We start from the raw sequence: 21,597 nt of genomic DNA on the forward strand, positions 1-21,597 counted from the left end.
TTCTTCTGTTGTCATGACACATGAAAATAAATATAAACCGTTAACAGTTCACTTTATTCTTTGTCACTTTTAAGAGTCACACAGTTTTAGTAAACGATGTTTATTTGGTTTTAAAAATGGAGCTTTTATCAGTGAACAGAGACACCAGGTACAACATTCAACTAGAAACAGGCAACTCTACGGAAACCCTGGAGGGACATACGTCCAACTGAAAACCACCCTGTTACGGCCCCTGCTGTTTGCAGACAGCTGTGGCCGTTTGTGTTTGATTAGGGGCGGGACAGAGCGCTGCCCTGAGTGGCTAAGGCCAGCACATTTGTCCCCGCCCCTGTGTGACTGGCACCCCTCTGGACCAGTCAGGCTGCAGCCCGAAGGAAAGCTGAGGCTGAAAAGGCTGCAGCCTAGGCAGGTCTGGAGGGGGAGAAACCAGAATGGCTCCGGCCTCTCTCCCCCTCATGTTGTGCACCGGGTGTGTGTGTGTCGCGACCACCTCCTTTCCACAATAGGTGTTTCAGTGTTGAGTTAAGTTTACTTTGTGTTTGTGTTAGAGCTGGGCTAGGTTAGCGTTTTATTGTGTTGTGACGACGGTCACTTTAGTTTATGGGCCTGTTGCTTTTGTTTGGTTTTAGTTTCCTCACCGAGTTGCGGTGGTGTCTGTGTGTGCACTCGGTGAGTGTTTGGTATAGGTTTTAGTTTGTTTCTTTCTGCAGGTCCGCTAACCCCAGCTCATCTTTTGTTCTACAGGTTGTCCATCACTTCACGGGAATTGTAAATAAATGTGCTTTTATTTTGAAATACCATCTCTCTTCACCGTGTTTTTTGTTACGCCCGTCCCTACCCCTTTAGTCGGGTCGTAACACACCCAAATAGTCCAGAGATCAGCTAGATCAACAGGTTGATTCCTCAGAGCCGGCGAGCTTTGCTCTCATTCTTCTTCTGCTGTAACGTGATAGTTAATTAACCCTCAGACTTCTCGTCACAGCATCCTCTTTGTTTGTGGTCACGCTGCAGCTCATGCCGACTAATTCAGCCTGACACTTCCTGTTCGATCCCACCTGCAGAGTTAAATTATGGATTATGCTCACATCAATACGTAAAGTCTTTCTCTCACACACACACACATATATGTAGACAGGGGTTAAAGTGGGCGGAGCTCCACCACCGTGGAGTCCATGGCAGCACCGCAGATCACTGATCGTCTTCGCATGTCCAACCTCATGAACACCGAGGAGGAGGATTCCCGGTGGACCGCCCAGCTCATGGGCCGGTGTTCGGGGGTCAAATATATAAATGAATGAATAAGTGGGTAAGTAAGAACAGGCCCACCCTTTGGTCTAAGTAGTTATCTGACAAGAATAATTAGTAGTGATGCACGGATCAAGATTGAAATGTCTCTTCCTCCTATACCAACATTTATAGAACTAAACTTTCAGGACAGGTAGGAACTACTTCTTCTTGCGCCTGCTAGCGGTGTGCAGCGTCGCGTCGCAGCAGGTCTGTCGTGGGGATTAATCCGGTACATCATACGTCATTGCATCCATTCATCAGCAACGTGGCAGCAGTTGCCATGGAAACCAGCTTCCTTTGTACATTAGAGTGGATGGTGTATTGTTCAATCTTTGGCAGTCCCACCTGGAATAAGAACTATGTGTAACCTGCCAAAGTCCATTTTCCCTCATGTACTCCGCCACCTCGTGGTGATTCAGTAACAGCAGCTGTGTAAGGTAATAGAATATTCAAAGTTTTCCTGATGCAACAACTTTTCTAGACTCCACCATTTACATTTACTTTTGAGAAAACTGTGTAAAGAGACCTACAGATGGAGTGTTCCACCATGTAATATGGCGGCTTAGTACAGATGAATTCCAGACGTTCAACAGAACTTAGCCAGCTAGGAAAAATAGGTAAGAAAAGTTCACAGCACTGATCACTGAAACATCCTGGTTACTTGTTACCCACTAGGCTTTCATTTCTATAGTTTTTTTATGATCTCAGGGTCACTGTCTGCCTGAAAACCCTCTGTCACCCCTTTAAAAAATTCCCTTTTGCACCCTAACACACATAAATGTGCTTGGGTGTGATTAAGGGTTAATGTTGTTTTATGTGGGTCAACCATATAAAACCACGCATTAATCAAGGCTTTTAATTTGAAAGAACTTCCGGGCCGCCTGTTAACATGTCTTCATCTTTCAATTCAGAAGGAAAAATAAAAAAAGGAATTACAAAACTCTTCTTCAGGAATAAAACCCGAAACATCCTCCCATTTCTGAACATGTGGTTTTCTTTCAGACGGATACACCACCGACGACATCGAGTTCTACTGGCAGGGAGGAAGCAACGCAGACTCGGTCACCGGGGTAGAAAACATCGAGCTGCCTCAGTTCTCCATCATCGACTACCAGACCCTCTCCAAGAAAGCTGTGTTTGCCACAGGTAACAGTCACACAGTGTTTCAGCAGCTATCAGAGATCAGATTTTTAACCAGGAACAACTTCCTGACACATTTGGAGGGTAAGAGGACTTTACTGCAGCTCGTAGACGGAGCCATGTGGCTCCAGGTTCTTTTTAATCTGACTAAAATAAAAAGCTGTGAAGCAGCACATGTGGTTGAGCTGGTTTCCATGGCAACATGAATAAACATGTTGCCATGGAAACATCAGACAGGAAAATGAGCCGAAGACTGTTGGAAAGAACGACTCGATGATTCCTGAATCTGCCTCAGGTCTCTGCTCTGAGACTAGAAGCTGATCCACCACAAGACTTCCAAAGACCTCATCGTCATGTGTTTCACATGTATGTTCTTTAGCCAGGAAGTCGCTCTGGTAGCACAGAACCATAGTAGTCTTCATGTGGACACCCAGGACCAGAACCAGGAGGGAAAACCTCCATCAGGACCAGAACCAGGAAGAAAAACCTCCATCAGGACCAGGACCAAGACCAGGAAGGAAAACCTTCATCAGGACCAGATCTAGGACCTGGAAGGTAAACCTCCATTAGGCCCAGAACCAAGGAAGGAAAACCTCCATCAGGACCAGAACCAGGAGGGAAAACCTCCATCAGGACCAGAAAAAGGAGGAAAAACCTCCGTCAGGACCAGGACCAGGAAGGAAAATCTCATTCAGCACCAGAACCAGGACCAGTAAGGAAAACCTCCATCAGGACCAGAACCAGGACCAGGAAGGAAAACCTCCATCAGGACCAGAACCAGGACCAGGAAGGAAAATCTCCATCAGCACCAGAACCAGGACCAGGGAAGGAAAACCTCCATCAGGACCAGAACCAGGAGGGAAAACCTCCATCTGGACATGGATCAGGAGGGAAACCTCGATCAGGACAAGAACCAGGACGGAAAACCTCCATCAGGACCAGAACCAGGACCAGGAAGGAAAACTCCATCAGCACCTGAACCAGGACCAGTAAGGAAAACCTCCATCAGGACCAGAACCAGGAGGAAAAACCTTCATCAGGACCAGAACCAGGACCAGGAAGGAAAACCTCCATCAGGACCAGAACCAGGACCAGGGAAGGAAAACCTCCATCAGGACCAGAACCAGGAGGAAAAACCTCCATCAGGACCAGAACCAGGACCAGTGAGGAAAATCTCCATCAGCACCAGAACCAGGACAAAAAACCTCCATCGGGACCAGAACCAGGAAGAAAAACCTCCATCGGGACCAGAACCAGGACGAAAAACCTCCATCGGGACCAGAACCAGGACCAGGAAGGAAAATCTCCATCAGCACCAGAACCAGGACCAGTAAGGAAAACCTCCATCAGGACCAGAACCAGGACCAGGAAGGAAAACCTCCATCAGCACCAGAACTAGGAGGGAAAACCTCCATCAGGACCAGAACCAGGAGGGAAAACCTCCATCAGTACCAGAACCAGGAGGGAAAACCTCCATCAGCACCAGAACCAGGAAGGAAAACCTCCATCAGGACCAGAACCAGGATGAAAAACCTCCACCAGGACCAGAACCAGGAAGGAATACATCCATCAGGATCAGAACCAGGAAGAAAAACCTCCATCAGGACCAGAACCAGGAGGGAAATCCTGCATCAGGACCAGAACCAGGAAGGAAAACCTCCATCAGGACCAGAACTAGGGAGGAAAACCTCCATCAGGACTAGAACCAGGAAGGAAATCCTCCATCAGGACCAGAACCAGGAAGGAAAATCTCCATCAGGACCAGAACCAGGACCAGGAAGGAAAACATCCATTAGGACCAGAACTAGGAAGAAAAACCTCCATCAGGACCAGAACCAGGAGGGAAAACCTCCATCAGGACCAGAACCAGGAAGAAAAACCTCCATCAGTACCAGGAAGGAAATCCTCCATCAGGACCAGAACCAGGAGGAAAAACCTCCATCAGGACCAGAACTAGGACCAGTAAGGAAAACCTACATCAGGACCAGAACCAGGAGGAAAAACCTCCATCAGGACCAGAACCAGGACCAGTAAGGAAAACCTCCATCAGGACCAGAACCACGAGGAAAAACCTCCATCAGGACCAGAACCAGGACCAGTAAGGAAAACCTCCCATCAGGACCAGGAGGAAAAACCTCCATCAGGACCAGAACCAGGAGGGAAAACCTCCATCAGGACCAGAACCAGGAAGAAAAATCTCCATCAGCACCAGAACCAGGACCAGGAAGGAAAACCTCCATCAGGACCAGAACCAGGAGGAAAAACCTCCATCAGGACCAGAACCAGGAGGAAAAACCTCCATCAGGACCAGAACCAGGAGGGAAAACCTCCATCAGGACCAGAACCAGGAAGGAAAACCTCCATCAGGACCAGAAGCAGGAAGAAAAATCTCAATCAGGACCAGAACTAGGGAGGAAAACCTCCATCAGGACCAGAACCAGGAAGGAAATCCTCCATCAGGACCAGAACCGGGAGGAAAAACCTCCATCAGGACCAGAACCAGGAGGGAAAACCTCCATCAGGACCAGAACCAGGACCAGGAAGGAAAACTCCATTAGGACCAGAACTAGCAAGGAAATCCTCCATCAGGACCAGAACCAGGAGGAAAAACCTCCATCAGCACCAGAACCAGGACCAGTAAGGAAAACCTCCATCAGTAACAGAACCAGGAGGAAAAACCTGCATCAGGACCAGAACCAGGAGGGAAAATCTCCATCAGGACCAGAACCAGGAAGGAAAATCCCCATCAGCACCAGAACCAGGACCAGTAAGGAAAACCTCCATCAGGACCAGAACCAGGAGGAAAAACCTCCATTAGGACCAGAACCAGGACCAGGAAGGAAAACCTCCATCAGGACCAGAACCAGGAGGAAAAACCTCCATCAGGACCAGAACCAGGACCAGTAAGGAAAACCTCCATCAGGACCAGAACCAGGAGGAAAAACCTCCATCAGGACCAGAACCAGGAGGGAAAACCTCCATCAGCACCAGAACCAGGACCAGTAAGGAAAACCTCCATCAGGACCAGGACCAGGAAGGAAAACCTCCATCAGGACCAGAACTAGGAGGGAAAACCTCCATCAGGACCAGAACCAGGAGGGAAAACCTCCATCAGTACCAGAACCAGGAAGGAAAACCTCCATCAGGACCAGAACCAGGATGAAAAACCTCCACCAGGACCAGAACCAGGAAGGAATACATCCATCAGGACCAGAACCAGGAAGGAAAATCTCCATCAGGACCAGAACCAGGAAGGAAAATCTCCATCAGGACCAGAACCAGGACCAGGAAGGAAAACCTCCATTAGGACCAGAACTAGGAAGAAAAACCTCCATCAGGACCAGAACCAGGAGGGAAAACCTCCATCAGGACCAGAACCAGGAAGAAAAACCTCGATCAGTACCAGGAAGGAAAACCTCCATCAGGACCAGAACCAGGACCAGGAAGGAAAATCTCCATCAGGACCAGAACCAGGACCAGTAAGGAAAACCTCCATCAGGACCAGAACCAGGAGGGAAAACCTCCATCAGAACCAGGACCAGTAAGGAAAACCTCCATCAGGACCAGAACCAGGAGGAAAAACCTCCATCAGGACCAGAACCAGGAGGGAAAACCTCCATCAGGACCAGAACCAGTAAGGAAAATCTCCATCAGCACCAGAACCAGGACCAGTAAGGAAAACCTCCATCAGGACCAGAACCAGGAGGAAAAACCTCCATCAGGACCAGAACCAGGAAGAAAAACCTCCATCAGTACCAGGAAGGAAAACCCCATCAGGACCAGAACCAGGAAGGAAAACCTCCATCAGGACCAGAAGCAGGAAGAAAAACCTCCATCAGGACCAGAACTAGGGAGGAAAACCTCCATCAGGACCAGAACCAGGAAGGAAATCCTCCAGCAGGACCAGAACCAGGAGGAAAAACCTCCATCAGGACCAGAACCAGGACCAGGAAGGAAAACTCCATTAGGACCAGAACTAGCAAGGAAATCCTCCATCAGGACCAGAACCAGGAGGAAAAACCTCCATCAGGACCAGAACCAGGACCAGGAAGGAAAACCTCCATCAGGACCAGAACCAGGACCAGGAAGGAAAATCTCCATCAGCACCAGAACCAGGACCAGGGAAGGAAAACCTCCATCAGGACCAGAACCAGGAGGGAAAACCTCCATCTGGACATGGATCAGGAGGGAAACCTCGATCAGGACAAGAACCAGGACGGAAAACCTCCATCAGGACCAGAACCAGGACCAGGAAGGAAAACTCCATCAGCACCTGAACCAGGACCAGTAAGGAAAACCTCCATCAGGACCAGAACCAGGAGGAAAAACCTTCATCAGGACCAGAACCAGGACCAGGAAGGAAAACCTCCATCAGGACCAGAACCAGGACCAGGGAAGGAAAACCTCCATCAGGACCAGAACCAGGAGGAAAAACCTCCATCAGGACCAGAACCAGGACCAGTGAGGAAAATCTCCATCAGCACCAGAACCAGGACAAAAAACCTCCATCGGGACCAGAACCAGGAAGAAAAACCTCCATCGGGACCAGAACCAGGACGAAAAACCTCCATCGGGACCAGAACCAGGACCAGGAAGGAAAATCTCCATCAGCACCAGAACCAGGACCAGTAAGGAAAACCTCCATCAGGACCAGAACCAGGACCAGGAAGGAAAACCTCCATCAGCACCAGAACTAGGAGGGAAAACCTCCATCAGGACCAGAACCAGGAGGGAAAACCTCCATCAGTACCAGAACCAGGAGGGAAAACCTCCATCAGCAGCAGAACCAGGAAGGAAAACCTCCATCAGGACCAGAACCAGGATGAAAAACCTCCACCAGGACCAGGACCAGGAAGGAATACATCCATCAGGATCAGAACCAGGAAGAAAAACCTCCATCAGGACCAGAACCAGGAGGGAAATCCTGCATCAGGACCAGAACCAGGAAGGAAAACCTCCATCAGGACCAGAACTAGGGAGGAAAACCTCCATCAGGACTAGAACCAGGAAGGAAATCCTCCATCAGGACCAGAACCAGGAAGGAAAATCTCCATCAGGACCAGAACCAGGACCAGGAAGGAAAACATCCATTAGGACCAGAACTAGGAAGAAAAACCTCCATCAGGACCAGAACCAGGAGGGAAAACCTCCATCAGGACCAGAACCAGGAAGAAAAACCTCCATCAGTACCAGGAAGGAAATCCTCCATCAGGACCAGAACCAGGAGGAAAAACCTCCATCAGGACCAGAACTAGGACCAGTAAGGAAAACCTACATCAGGACCAGAACCAGGAGGAAAAAGCTCCATCAGGACCAGAACCAGGACCAGTAAGGAAAACCTCCATCAGGACCAGAACCACGAGGAAAAACCTCCATCAGGACCAGAACCAGGACCAGTAAGGAAAACCTCCCATCAGGACCAGGAGGAAAAACCTCCATCAGGACCAGAACCAGGAGGGAAAACCTCCATCAGGACCAGAACCAGGAAGAAAAATCTGCATCAGCACCAGAACCAGGACCAGTAAGGAAAACCTCCATCAGGACCAGAACCAGGAGGAAAAACCTCCATCAGGACCAGAACCAGGAGGAAAAACCTCCATCAGGACCAGAACCAGGAGGGAAAACCTCCATCAGGACCAGAACCAGGAAGGAAAACCTCCATCAGGACCAGAAGCAGGAAGAAAAATCTCAATCAGGACCAGAACTAGGGAGGAAAACCTCCATCAGGACCAGAACCAGGAAGGAAATCCTCCATCAGGACCAGAACCGGGAGGAAAAACCTCCATCAGGACCAGAACCAGGAGGGAAAACCTCCATCAGGACCAGAACCAGGACCAGGAAGGAAAACTCCATTAGGACCAGAACTAGCAAGGAAATCCTCCATCAGGACCAGAACCAGGAGGAAAAACCTCCATCAGCACCAGAACCAGGACCAGTAAGGAAAACCTCCATCAGGAACAGAACCAGGAGGAAAAACCTGCATCAGGACCAGAACCAGGAGGGAAAATCTCCATCAGGACCAGAACCAGGAAGGAAAATCCCCATCAGCACCAGAACCAGGACCAGTAAGGAAAACCTCCATCAGGACCAGAACCAGGAGGAATAACCTCTATTAGGACCAGAACCAGGACCAGGAAGGAAAACCTCCATCAGGACCAGAACCAGGAGGAAAAACCTCCATCAGGACCAGAACCAGAACCAGGAGGAAAAACCTCCATTAGGACCAGAACCAGGACCAGGAAGGAAAACCTCCATCAGGACCAGAACCAGGAGGAAAAACCTCCATCAGGACCAGAACCAGGACCAGTAAGGAAAACCTCCATCAGGACCAGAACCAGGAGGAAAAACCTGCATCAGGACCAGAACCCGGAGGAAAAACCTCCATCAGGACCAGAACCAGGACCAGTAAGGAAAACCTCCATCAGGACCAGAACCAGGAGGAAAAACCTCCATCAGCACCAGAACCAGGACCAGTAAGGAAAACCTCCATCAGGACCAGGACCAGGAAGGAAAACCTCCATCAGGACCAGAACTAGGAGGGAAAACCTCCATCAGGACCAGAACCAGGAGGGAAAACCTCCATCAGTACCAGAACCAGGAAGGAAAACCTCCATCAGGACCAGAACCAGGATGAAAAACCTCCACCAGGACCAGAACCAGGAAGGAATACATCCATCAGGACCAGAACCAGGAAGGAAAATCTCCATCAGGACCAGAACCAGGACCAGGAAGGAAAACCTCCATTAGGACCAGAACTAGGAAGAAAAACCTCCATCAGGACCAGAACCAGGAGGGAAAACCTCCATCAGGACCAGAACCAGGAGGAAAAACCTCGATCATTACCAGGAAGGAAAACCTCCATCAGGACCAGAACCAGGACCAGGAAGGAAAATCTCCATCAGGACCAGAACCAGGACCAGTAAGGAAAACCTCCATCAGGACCAGAACCAGGAGGGAAAACCTCCATCAGAACCAAGACCAGTAAGGAAAACCTCCATCAGGACCAGAACCAGGAGGAAAAACCTCCATCAGGACCAGAACCAGGAGGGAAAACCTCCATCAGGACCAGAACCAGTAAGGAAAATCTCCATCAGCACCAGAACCAGGACCAGTAAGGAAAACCTCCATCAGGACCAGAACTAGGAGGGAAAACCTCCATCAGGACCAGAACCAGGAGGGAAAACCTCCATCAGTACCAGAACCAGGAAGGAAAACCTCCATCAGGACCAGAACCAGGATGAAAAACCTCCACCAGGACCACAACCAGGAAGGAATACATCCATCAGGACCAGAACCAGGAAGGAAAATCTCCATCAGGACCAGAACCAGGACCAGGAAGGAAAACCTCCATTAGGACCAGAACTAGGAAGAAAAACCTCCATCAGGACCAGAACCAGGAGGGAAAACCTCCATCAGGACCAGAACCAGGAAGAAAAACCTCGATCAGTACCAGGAAGGAAAACCTCCATCAGGACCAGAACCAGGACCAGGAAGGAAAATCTCCATCAGGACCAGAACCAGGACCAGTAAGGAAAACCTCCATCAGGACCAGAACCAGGAGGGAAAACCTCCATCAGAACCAGGACCAGTAAGGAAAACCTCCATCAGGACCAGAACCAGGAGGAAAAACCTCCATCAGGACCAGAACCAGGAGGGAAAACCTCCATCAAGACCAGAACCAGTAAGGAAAATCTCCATCAGCACCAGAACCAGGACCAGTAAGGAAAACCTCCATCAGGACCAGAACCAGGAGGAAAAACCTCCATCAGGACCAGAACCAGGAAGAAAAACCTCCATCAGTACCAGGAAGGAAAACCCCATCAGGACCAGAACCAGGAAGGAAAACCTCCATCAGGACCAGAAGCAGGAAGAAAAACCTCCATCAGGACCAGAACTAGGGAGGAAAACCTCCATCAGGACCAGAACCAGGACCAGGAAGGAAAACTCCATTAGGACCAGAACTAGCAAGGAAATCCTCCATCAGGACCAGAACCAGGAGGAAAAACCTCCATCAGGACCAGAACCAGGACCAGGAAGGAAAACCTCCATCAGGACCAGAACCAGGACCAGGAAGGAAAATCTCCATCAGCACCAGAACCAGGACCAGGGAAGGAAAACCTCCATCAGGACCAGAACCAGGAGGGAAAACCTCCATCTGGACATGGATCAGGAGGGAAACCTCGATCAGGACAAGAACCAGGACGGAAAACCTCCATCAGGACCAGAACCAGGACCAGGAAGGAAAACTCCATCAGCACCTGAACCAGGACCAGTAAGGAAAACCTCCATCAGGACCAGAACCAGGAGGAAAAACCTTCATCAGGACCAGAACCAGGACCAGGAAGGAAAACCTCCATCAGGACCAGAACCAGGACCAGGGAAGGAAAACCTCCATCAGGACCAGAACCAGGAGGAAAAACCTCCATCAGGACCAGAACCAGGACCAGTGAGGAAAATCTCCATCAGCACCAGAACCAGGACAAAAAACCTCCATCGGGACCAGAACCAGGAAGAAAAACCTCCATCGGGACCAGAACCAGGACGAAAAACCTCCATCGGGAACAGAACCAGGACCAGGAAGGAAAATCTCCATCAGCACCAGAACCAGGACCAGTAAGGAAAACCTCCATCAGGACCAGAACCAGGACCAGGAAGGAAAACCTCCATCAGCACCAGAACTAGGAGGGAAAACGTCCATCAGGACCAGAACCAGGAGGGAAAACCTCCATCAGTACCAGAACCAGGAGGGAAAACCTCCATCAGCACCAGAACCAGGAAGGAAAACCTCCATCAGGACCAGAACCAGGAGGGAAATCCTGCATCAGCACCAGAACCAGGAAGGAAAACCTCCACCAGGACCAGAACCAGGAAGGAATACATCCATCAGGATCAGAACCAGGAAGAAAAACCTCCATCAGGACCAGAACCAGGAGGGAAATCCTGCATCAGGACCAGAACCAGGAAGGAAAACCTCCATCAGGACCAGAACTAGGGAGGAAAACCTCCATCAGGACTAGAACCAGGAAGGAAATCCTCCATCAGGACCAGAACCAGGAAGGAAAATCTCCATCAGGACCAGAACCAGGACCAGGAAGGAAAACATCCATTAGGACCAGAACTAGGAAGAAAAACCTCCATCAGGACCAGAACCAGGAGGGAAAACCTCCATCAGGACCAGAACCAGGAAGAAAAACCTCCATCAGTACCAGGAAGGAAATCCTCCATCAGGACCAGAACCAGGAGGAAAAACCTCCATCAGGACCAGAACTAGGACCAGTAAGGAAAACCTACATCAGGACCAGAACCAGGAGGAAAAACCTCCATCAGGACCAGAACCAGGACCAGTAAGGAAAACCTCCATCAGGACCAGAACCACGAGGAAAAACCTCCATCAGGACCAGAACCAGGACCAGTAAGGAAAACCTCCCATCAGGACCAGGAGGAAAAACCTCCATCAGGACCAGAACCAGGAGGGAAAACCTCCATCAGGACCAGAACCAGGAAGAAAAATCTCCATCAGCACCAGAACCAGGACCAGTAAGGAAAACCTCCATCAGGACCAGAACCAGGAGGAAAAACCTCCATCAGGACCAGAACCAGGAGGAAAAACCTCCATCAGGACCAGAACCAGGAGGGAAAACCTCCATCAGGACCAGAACCAGGAAGGAAAACCTCCATCAGGACCAGAAGCAGGAAGAAAAATCTCAATCAGGACCAGAACTAGGGAGGAAAACCTCCATCAGGACCAGAACCAGGAAGGAAATCCTCCATCAGGACCAGAACCGGGAGGAAAAACCTCCATCAGGACCAGAACCAGGAGGGAAAACCTCCATCAGGACCAGAACCAGGACCAGGAAGGAAAACTCCATTAGGACCAGAACTAGCAAGGAAATCCTCCATCAGGACCAGAACCAGGAGGAAAAACCTCCATCAGCACCAGAACCAGGACCAGTAAGGAAAACCTCCATCAGGAACAGAACCAGGAGGAAAAACCTCCATTAGGACCAGAACCAGGACCAGGAAGGAAAACCTCCATCAGGACCAGAACCAGGAGGAAAAACCTCCATCAGGACCAGAACCAGGACCAGTAAGGAAAACCTCCATCAGGACCAGAACCAGGAGGAAAAACCTGCATCAGGACCAGAACCAGGAGGGAAAACCTCCATCAGCACCAGAACCAGGACCAGTAAGGAAAACCTCCATCAGGACCAGGACCAGGAAGGAAAACCTCCATCAGGACCAGAACTAGGAGGGAAAACCTCCATCAGGACCAGAACCAGGAGGGAAAACCTCCATCAGTACTAGAACCAGGAAGGAATACATTCATCAGGACCAGAACCAGGAAGGAAAATCTCCATCAGGACCAGAACCAGGACCAGGAAGGAAAACCTCCATTAGGACCAGAACTAGGAAGAAAAACCTCCATCAGGACCAGAACCAGGAGGGAAAACCTCCATCAGGACCAGAACCAGGAAGAAAAACCTCGATCAGTACCAGGAAGGAAAACCTCCATCAGGACCAGAACCAGGACCAGGAAGGAAAATCTCCATCAGGACCAGAACCAGGACCAGTAAGGAAAACCTCCATCAGGACCAGAACCAGGAGGGAAAACCTCCATCAGAACCAGGACCAGTAAGGAAAACCTCCATCAGGACCAGAACCAGGAGGAAAAACCTCCATCAGGACCAGAACCAGGAGGGAAAACCTCCATCAGGACCAGAACCAGTAAGGAAAATCTCCATCAGCACCAGAACCAGGACCAGTAAGGAAAACCTCCATCAGGACCAGAACCAGGAGGAAAAACCTCCATCAGGACCAGAACCAGGAAGAAAAACCTCCATCAGTACCAGGAAGGAAAACCCCATCAGGACCAGAACCAGGAAGGAAAACCTCCATCAGGACCAGAAGCAGGAAGAAAAACCTCCATCAGGACCAGAACTAGGGAGGAAAACCTCCATCAGGACCAGAACCAGGACCAGGAAGGAAAACTCCATTAGGACCAGAACTAGCAAGGAAATCCTCCATCAGGACCAGAACCAGGAGGAAAAACCTCCATCAGGACCAGAACCAGGACCAGGAAGGAAAACCTCCATCAGGACCAGAACCAGGACCAGGAAGGAAAATCTCCATCAGCACCAGAACCAGGACCAGGGAAGGAAAACCTCCATCAGGACCAGAACCAGGAGGGAAAACCTCCATCTGGACATGGATCAGGAGGGAAACCTCGATCAGGACAAGAACCAGGACGGAAAACCTCCATCAGGACCAGAACCAGGACCAGGAAGGAAAACTCCATCAGCACCTGAACCAGGACCAGTAAGGAAAACCTCCATCAGGACCAGAACCAGGAGGAAAAACCTCCATCAGGACCAGAACCAGGACCAGGAAGGAAAACCTCCATCAGGACCAGAACCAGGACCAGGGAAGGAAAACCTCCATCAGGACCAGAACCAGGAGGAAAAACCTCCATCAGGACCAGAACCAGGACCAGTGAGGAAAATCTCCATCAGCACCAGAACCAGGACAAAAAACCTCCATCGGGACCAGAACCAGGAAGAAAAACCTCCACCGGGACCAGAACCAGGACGAAAAACCTCCATCGGGACCAGAACCAGGACCAGGAAGGAAAATCTCCATCAGCACCAGAACCAGGACCAGTAAGGAAAACCTCCATCAGGACCAGAACCAGGGCCAGGAAGGAAAACCTCCATCAGCACCAGAACTAGGAGGGAAAACCTCCATCAGGACCAGAACCAGGAGGGAAAACCTCCATCAGTACCAGAACCAGGAGGGAAAACCTCCATCAGCACCAGAACCAGGAAGGAAAACCTCCATCAGGACCAGAACCAGGATGAAAAACCTCCACCAGGACCAGAACCAGGAAGGAATACATCCATCAGGATCAGAACCAGGAAGAAAAACCTCCATCAGGACCAGAACCAGGAGGGAAATCCTGCATCAGGACCAGAACCAGGAAGGAAAACCTCCATCAGGACCAGAACTAGGGAGGAAAACCTCCATCAGGACTAGAACCAGGAAGGAAATCCTCCATCAGGACCAGAACCAGGAAGGAAAATCTCCATCAGGACCAGAACCAGGACCAGGAAGGAAAACATCCATTAGGACCAGAACTAGGAAGAAAAACCTCCATCAGGACCAGAACCAGGAGGGAAAACCTCCATCAGGACCAGAACCAGGAAGAAAAACCTCCATCAGTACCAGGAAGGAAATCCTCCATCAGGACCAGAACCAGGAGGAAAAACCTCCATCAGGACCAGAACTAGGACCAGTAAGGAAAACCTACATCAGGACCAGAACCAGGAGGAAAAACCTCCATCAGGACCAGAACCAGGACCAGTAAGGAAAACCTCCATCAGGACCAGAACCACGAGGAAAAACCTCCATCAGGACCAGAACCAGGACCAGTAAGGAAAACCTCCCATCAGGACCAGGAGGAAAAACCTCCATCAGGACCAGAACCAGGAGGGAAAACCTCCATCAGGACCAGAACCAGGAAGAAAAATCTCCATCAGCACCAGAACCAGGACCAGTAAGGAAAACCTCCATCAGGACCAGAACCAGGAGGAAAAACCTCCATCAGGACCAGAACCAGGAGGAAAAACCTCCATCAGGACCAGAACCAGGAGGGAAAACCTCCATCAGGACCAGAACCAGGAAGGAAAACCTCCATCAGGACCAGAAGCAGGAAGAAAAATCTCAATCAGGACCAGAACTAGGGAGGAAAACCTCCATCAGGACCAGAACCAGGAAGGAAAACCTCCATCAGGACCAGAAGCAGGAAGAAAAATCTCAATCAGGACCAGAACTAGGGAGGAAAACCTCCATCAGGACCAGAACCAGGAAGGAAATCCTCCATCAGGACCAGAACCGGGAGGAAAAACCTCCATCAGGACCAGAACCAGGAGGGAAAACCTCCATCAGGACCAGAACCAGGACCAGGAAGGAAAACTCCATTAGGACCAGAACTAGCAAGGAAATCCTCCATCAGGACCAGAACCAGGAGGAAAAACCTCCATCAGCACCAGAACCAGGACCAGTAAGGAAAACCTCCATCAGGAACAGAACCAGGAGGAAAAACCTGCATCAGGACCAGAACCAGGAGGGAAAATCCCCATCAGCACCAGAACCAGGACCAGAACCAGGAGAACCTCCATCAGGACCAGAACCAGGAGGAAAAACCTCCATTAGGACCAGAACCAGGACCAGGAAGGAAAACCTCCATCAGGACCAGAACCAGGAGGAAAAACCTCCATCAGGACCAGAACCAGGACCAGTAAGGAAAACCTCCATCAGGACCAGAACCAGGAGGAAAAACCTGCATCAGGACCAGAACCAGGAGGGAAAACCTCCATCAGCACCAGAACCAGGACCAGTAAGGAAAACCTCCATCAGGACCAGGACCAGGAAGGAAAACCTCCATCAGGACCAGAACTAGGAGGGAAAACCTCCATCAGGACCAGAACCAGGAGGGAAAACCTCCATCAGTACCAGAACCAGGAAGGAAAACCTCCATCAGGACCAGAACCAGGATGAAAAACCTCCACCAGGACCAGAACCAGGAAGGAATACATCCATCAGGACCAGAACCAGGAAGGAAAATCTCCATCAGGACCAGAACCAGGACCAGGAAGGAAAACCTCCATTAGGACCAGAACTAGGAAGAAAAACCTCCATCAGGACCAGAACCAGGAGGGAAAACCTCCATCAGGACCAGAACCAGGACCAGGAAGGAAAATCTCCATCAGGACCAGAACCAGGACCAGTAAGGAAAACCTCCATCAGGACCAGAACCAGGAGGGAAAACCTCCATCAGAACCAGGACCAGTAAGGAAAACCTCCATCAGGACCAGAACCAGGAAGGAATACATCCATCAGGACCAGAACCAGGAAGGAAAATCTCCATCAGGACCAGAACCAGGACCAGGAAGGAAAACCTCCATTAGGACCAGAACTAGGAAGAAAAACCTCCATCAGGACCAGAACCAGGAGGGAAAACCTCCATCAGGACCAGAACCAGGACCAGGAAGGAAAATCTCCATCAGGACCAGAACCAGGACCAGTAAGGAAAACCTCCATCAGGACCAGAACCAGGAGGGAAAACCTCCATCAGAACCAGGACCAGTAAGGAAAACCTCCATCAGGACCAGAACCAGGAAGGAATACATCCATCAGGACCAGAACCAGGAAGGAAAATCTCCATCAGGACCAGAACCAGGACCAGGAAGGAAAACCTCCATTAGGACCAGAACTAGGAAGAAAAACCTCCATCAGGACCAGAACCAGGAGGGAAAACCTCCATCAGGACCAGAACCAGGAAGAAAAACCTCGATCAGTACCAGGAAGGAAAACCTCCATCAGGACCAGAACCAGGACCAGGAAGGAAAATCTCCATCAGGACCAGAACCAGGACCAGTAAGGAAAACCTCCATCAGGACCAGAACCAGGAGGGAAAACCTCCGTCAGAACCAGGACCAGTAAGGAAAACCTCCATCAGGACCAGAACCAGGAGGAAAAACCTCCATCAGGACCAGAACCAGGAGGGAAAACCTCCATCAGGACCAGAACCAGTAAGGAAAATCTCCATCAGCACCAGAACCAGGACCAGTAAGGAAAACCTCCATCAGGACCAGAACCAGGAGGAAAAACCTCCATCAGGACCAGAACCAGGAAGAAAAACCTCCATCAGTACCAGGAAGGAAAACCCCATCAGGACCAGAACCAGGAAGGAAAACCTCCATCAGGACCAGAAGCAGGAAGAAAAACCTCCATCAGGACCAGAACTAGGGAGGAAAACCTCCATCAGGACCAGAACCAGGAAGGAAATCCTCCAGCAGGACCAGAACCAGGAGGAAAAACCTCCATCAGGACCAGAACCAGGACCAGGAAGGAAAACTCCATTAGGACCAGAACTAGCAAGGAAATCCTCCATCAGGACCAGAACCAGGAGGAAAAACCTCCATCAGGACCAGAACCAGGACCAGGAAGGAAAACCTCCATCAGGACCAGAACCAGGACCAGGAAGGAAAATCTCCATCAGCACCAGAACCAGGACCAGGGAAGGAAAACCTCCATCAGGACCAGAACCAGGAGGGAAAACCTCCATCTGGACATGGATCAGGAGGGAAACCTCGATCAGGACAAGAACCAGGACGGAAAACCTCCATCAGGACCAGAACCAGGACCAGGAAGGAAAATCTCCATCAGGACCAGAACCAGGACCAGTAAGGAAAACCTCCATCAGGACCAGAACCAGGAGGGAAAACCTCCATCAGAACCAGGACCAGTAAGGAAAACCTCCATCAGGACCAGAACCAGGAGGAAAAACCTCCATCAGGACCAGAACCAGGAGGGAAAACCTCCATCAGGACCAGAACCAGTAAGGAAAGTCTCCATCAGCACCAGAACCAGGACCAGTAAGGAAAACCTCCATCAGGACCAGAACCAGGAGGAAAAACCTCCATCAGGACCTGAACCAGGAAGAAAAACCTCCATCAGTACCAGGAAGGAAAACCCCATCAGGACCAGAACCAGGAAGGAAAACCTCCATCAGGACCAGAAGCAGGAAGAAAAACCTCCATCAGGACCAGAACTAGGGAGGAAAACCTCCATCAGGACCAGAACCAGGAAGGAAATCCTCCAGCAGGACCAGAACCAGGAGGAAAAACCTCCATCAGGACCAGAACCAGGACCAGGAAGGAAAACTCCATTAGGACCAGAACTAGCAAGGAAATCCTCCATCAGGACCAGAACCAGGAGGAAAAACCTCCATCAGCACCAGAACCAGGACCAGTAAGGAAAACCTGCATCAGGACCAGAACCAGGAGGAAAAACCTGCATCAGGACCAGAACCAGGAGGGAAAACCTCCATCAGGACCAGAACCAGGACCAGGAAGGAAAATCTCCATCAGCACCAGAACCAGGACCAGGGAAGGAAAACCTCCATCAGGACCAGAACCAGGAGGGAAAACCTCCATCTGGACATGGATCAGGAGGGAAACCTCGATCAGGACAAGAACCAGGACGGAAAACCTCCATCAGGACCAGAACCAGGACCAGGAAGGAAAATCTCCATCAGGACCAGAACCAGGACCAGTAAGGAAAACCTCCATCAGGACCAGAACCAGGAGGGAAAACCTCCATCAGAACCAGGACCAGTAAGGAAAACCTCCATCAGGACCAGAACCAGGAGGAAAAACCTCCATCAGGACCAGAACCAGGAGGGAAAACCTCCATCAGGACCAGAACCAGTAAGGAAAATCTCCATCAGCACCAGAACCAGGACCAGTAAGGAAAACCTCCATCAGGACCAGAACCAGGAGGAAAAACCTCCATCAGGACCTGAACCAGGAAGAAAAACCTCCATCAGTACCAGGAAGGAAAACCCCATCAGGACCAGAACCAGGAAGGAAAACCTCCATCAGGACCAGAAGCAGGAAGAAAAACCTCCATCAGGACCAGAACTAGGGAGGAAAACCTCCATCAGGACCAGAACCAGGAAGGAAATCCTCCAGCAGGACCAGAACCAGGAGGAAAAACCTCCATCAGGACCAGAACCAGGACCAGGAAGGAAAACTCCATTAGGACCAGAACTAGCAAGGAAATCCTCCATCAGGACCAGAACCAGGAGGAAAAACCTCCATCAGCACCAGAACCAGGACCAGTAAGGAAAACCTGCATCAGGACCAGAACCAGGAGGAAAAACCTGCATCAGGACCAGAACCAGGAGGGAAAACCTCCATCAGGACCAGAACCAGGAAGGAAAATCTCCATCAGCACCAGAACCAGGACCAGTAAGGAAAACCTCCATCAGGACCAGAACCAGGAGGAAAAACCTCCATCAGGACCAGAACCAGGAGGGAAAACCTCTATCAGGACCAGAACCAGGACCAGGAAGGAAAATCTCCATCAGGACCAGAACCAGGACCAGTAAGGAAAACCTCCATCAGGACCAGAACCAGGAGGAAAAACCTCCATCAGCACCAGAACCAGGACCAGTAAGGAAAACCTCCATCAGGACCAGAACCAGGAGGAAAAACCTCCATCAGGACCAGAACCAGGAGGGAAAACCTCCATCAGGACCAGAACCAGGAAGAAAAACCTCCATCAGTACCAGGAAGGAAAACCCCATCAGGACCAGAACCAGGAAGGAAAACCTCCATCAGGACCAGAAGCAGGAAGAAAAACCTCCATCAGGACCAGAACTAGGGAGGAAAACCTCCATCAGGACCAGAACCAGGAAGGAAATCCTCCATCAGGACCAGAACCAGGAGGAAAAACCTCCATCAGGACCAAGACCAGGAGGGAAAACCTCCATCAGGACCAGAACCAGGACCAGGAAGGAAAACTCCATTAGGACCAGAACTAGCAAGGAAATCCTCCATCAGGACCAGAACCAGGAGGAAAAACCTCCATCAGGACCAGAACCAGTAAGGAAAACCCCCATCAGGACCAGAACCAGGAGGAAAAACCTCCATCAGGACCAGAACCAGGAAGGAAAACATTTATTAGGACTAGCACCAGGAGGGAAAACCTCCATAAGGACCAGAACCAGGAGGGAAATCCTCCATCAGGACCAGAACCAGGAGGAAAAACCTCCATCAGGACCAGAACCAGGACCAGGAAGGAAAATCTCCATCAGCACCAGAACCAGGACCAGTAAGGAAAACCTCCATCAGGACCAGAACCAGGAGGAAAAACCACCATCAGGACCAGAACCAGGAAGAAAAACCTCCATCAGTACCAGGAAGGAAAACCTCCATCAGGACCACAACCAGGAAGGAAAACCTCCATCAGGACCAGAACCAGGAGGAAAAACCTCCATCAGGACCAGAACCAGGAAGAAAAACCTCCATCAGGACCAGAACCAGGAAGGAAAACCTCCATCAGGACCAGAACCAGGAAGAAAAACCTCCATAAGGACCAGAACCAGGAAGGAAAACCTCCATCAGGACCAGAACCAGGAAGAAAAACCTCCATCAGGACCAGAACCAGGAAGGAAATCCTCCATCAGGACCAGAACCATTAAAGAAAAGGAAGATGAAATGAGGATGTAGTCCAAGAACAACATGTATGTTTTCATATCACTATAAATACTGCAGCAATGAGCTCATAGATGTAGCTGGATGATAAAAATGTTCTCGTTTTTCCTCCAGTCTTGTCCTGGTCAAAGTCGGGTCAGGCCAGCTGATAACCAGGATGGATGTAGTCACCTTCACCTGCACACCTGAGTCATGTTCTCTGCCTTCCACAGGTTCGTATCCACGTCTGTCATTGAGCTTCAAACTGAAAAGGAACATTGGATATTTTATCCTGCAGACCTACATGCCCTCCATCCTGATCACCATCCTGTCCTGGGTCTCCTTCTGGATAAACTATGATGCCTCAGCTGCCAGAGTCGCTTTAGGTTAGTACATGTTAGTACCTGTAAACTGTAATTCATCCTCCGCTACTCACCCTGAAGCATTTACTCTACTCTTTACTATTCTATATCGTACCAGTTAATAATAAAAGTAATCTTTTTTTTTTTTTAAACTTTATTTTTAATCAAATTTTTTTCTTTTTCATGACAAATACAAAACAAAACAAGCAGACCACAACTAACAAACATTCAGTGCATCCAGGTCCGATAATGGCACATTATATGTGTGTTTATATCTATACAAATGTGAGAGGAGTGAACAAGGGGGTATATGGACAAGGACAGAACAACCAAATGCAAAAGGGTGCAGCAATAGCATTCATACAAAGTGGTGCTGGGTTAAGGATTTGAAGGAGTTAGGTAGAGATCCCAGTTTTTCCAATACTCTTTACATTTATTAGCAGCAAGTCTTAATGAAAAGGTCAGTCTTTCCATGGCATAAATGTTCTTAATGTCTGTCCAGTCTGACAATGTTGGAGGATCCTCACATAACCACTTGCGGGTTATGGCTTTTTTCGCCCCTGCCAGCAGTATCAACAGAAGGTATATGTCTGATTTTCTGAGACCTCGTGGCAGGTTACAAAGATAAATCACAGTGAAATCAGATAATAGTTCCAGGCCTGTTATATTTCTAATTTCTCTTATCACCATCGACCAGTAGGGTGCAATCTTCGCGCAGCCCCAAAAGATGTGAAAATGGCCTGCTGTCACTACGCCACAATTCCGCCAAC

The 21,597-nt window shown here is 49.8% G+C and overlaps 1 protein-coding gene across 1 annotated transcript in view; it reads left to right on the forward strand.

Annotated features, from left to right (window-relative positions):
* The window catches only part of gabrb1 (gamma-aminobutyric acid type A receptor subunit beta1), a 63,660-nt gene that overhangs the window by 39,374 nt on the left and 2,689 nt on the right, over positions 1-21,597 (forward strand). Inside the window, exons 6-7 of the mRNA XM_041972318.1 lie at positions 2,290-2,433; positions 20,699-20,851. Coding sequence (XP_041828252.1) covers positions 2,290-2,433; positions 20,699-20,851 — 297 coding nt within the window. The remainder of the gene's footprint in view (positions 1-2,289; positions 2,434-20,698; positions 20,852-21,597) is intronic.

Source organism: Melanotaenia boesemani, chromosome 20 (genome assembly GCF_017639745.1).
Source record: "Melanotaenia boesemani isolate fMelBoe1 chromosome 20, fMelBoe1.pri, whole genome shotgun sequence".
In the NCBI taxonomy this organism is placed as follows: Eukaryota; Metazoa; Chordata; class Actinopteri; order Atheriniformes; family Melanotaeniidae; genus Melanotaenia; species Melanotaenia boesemani.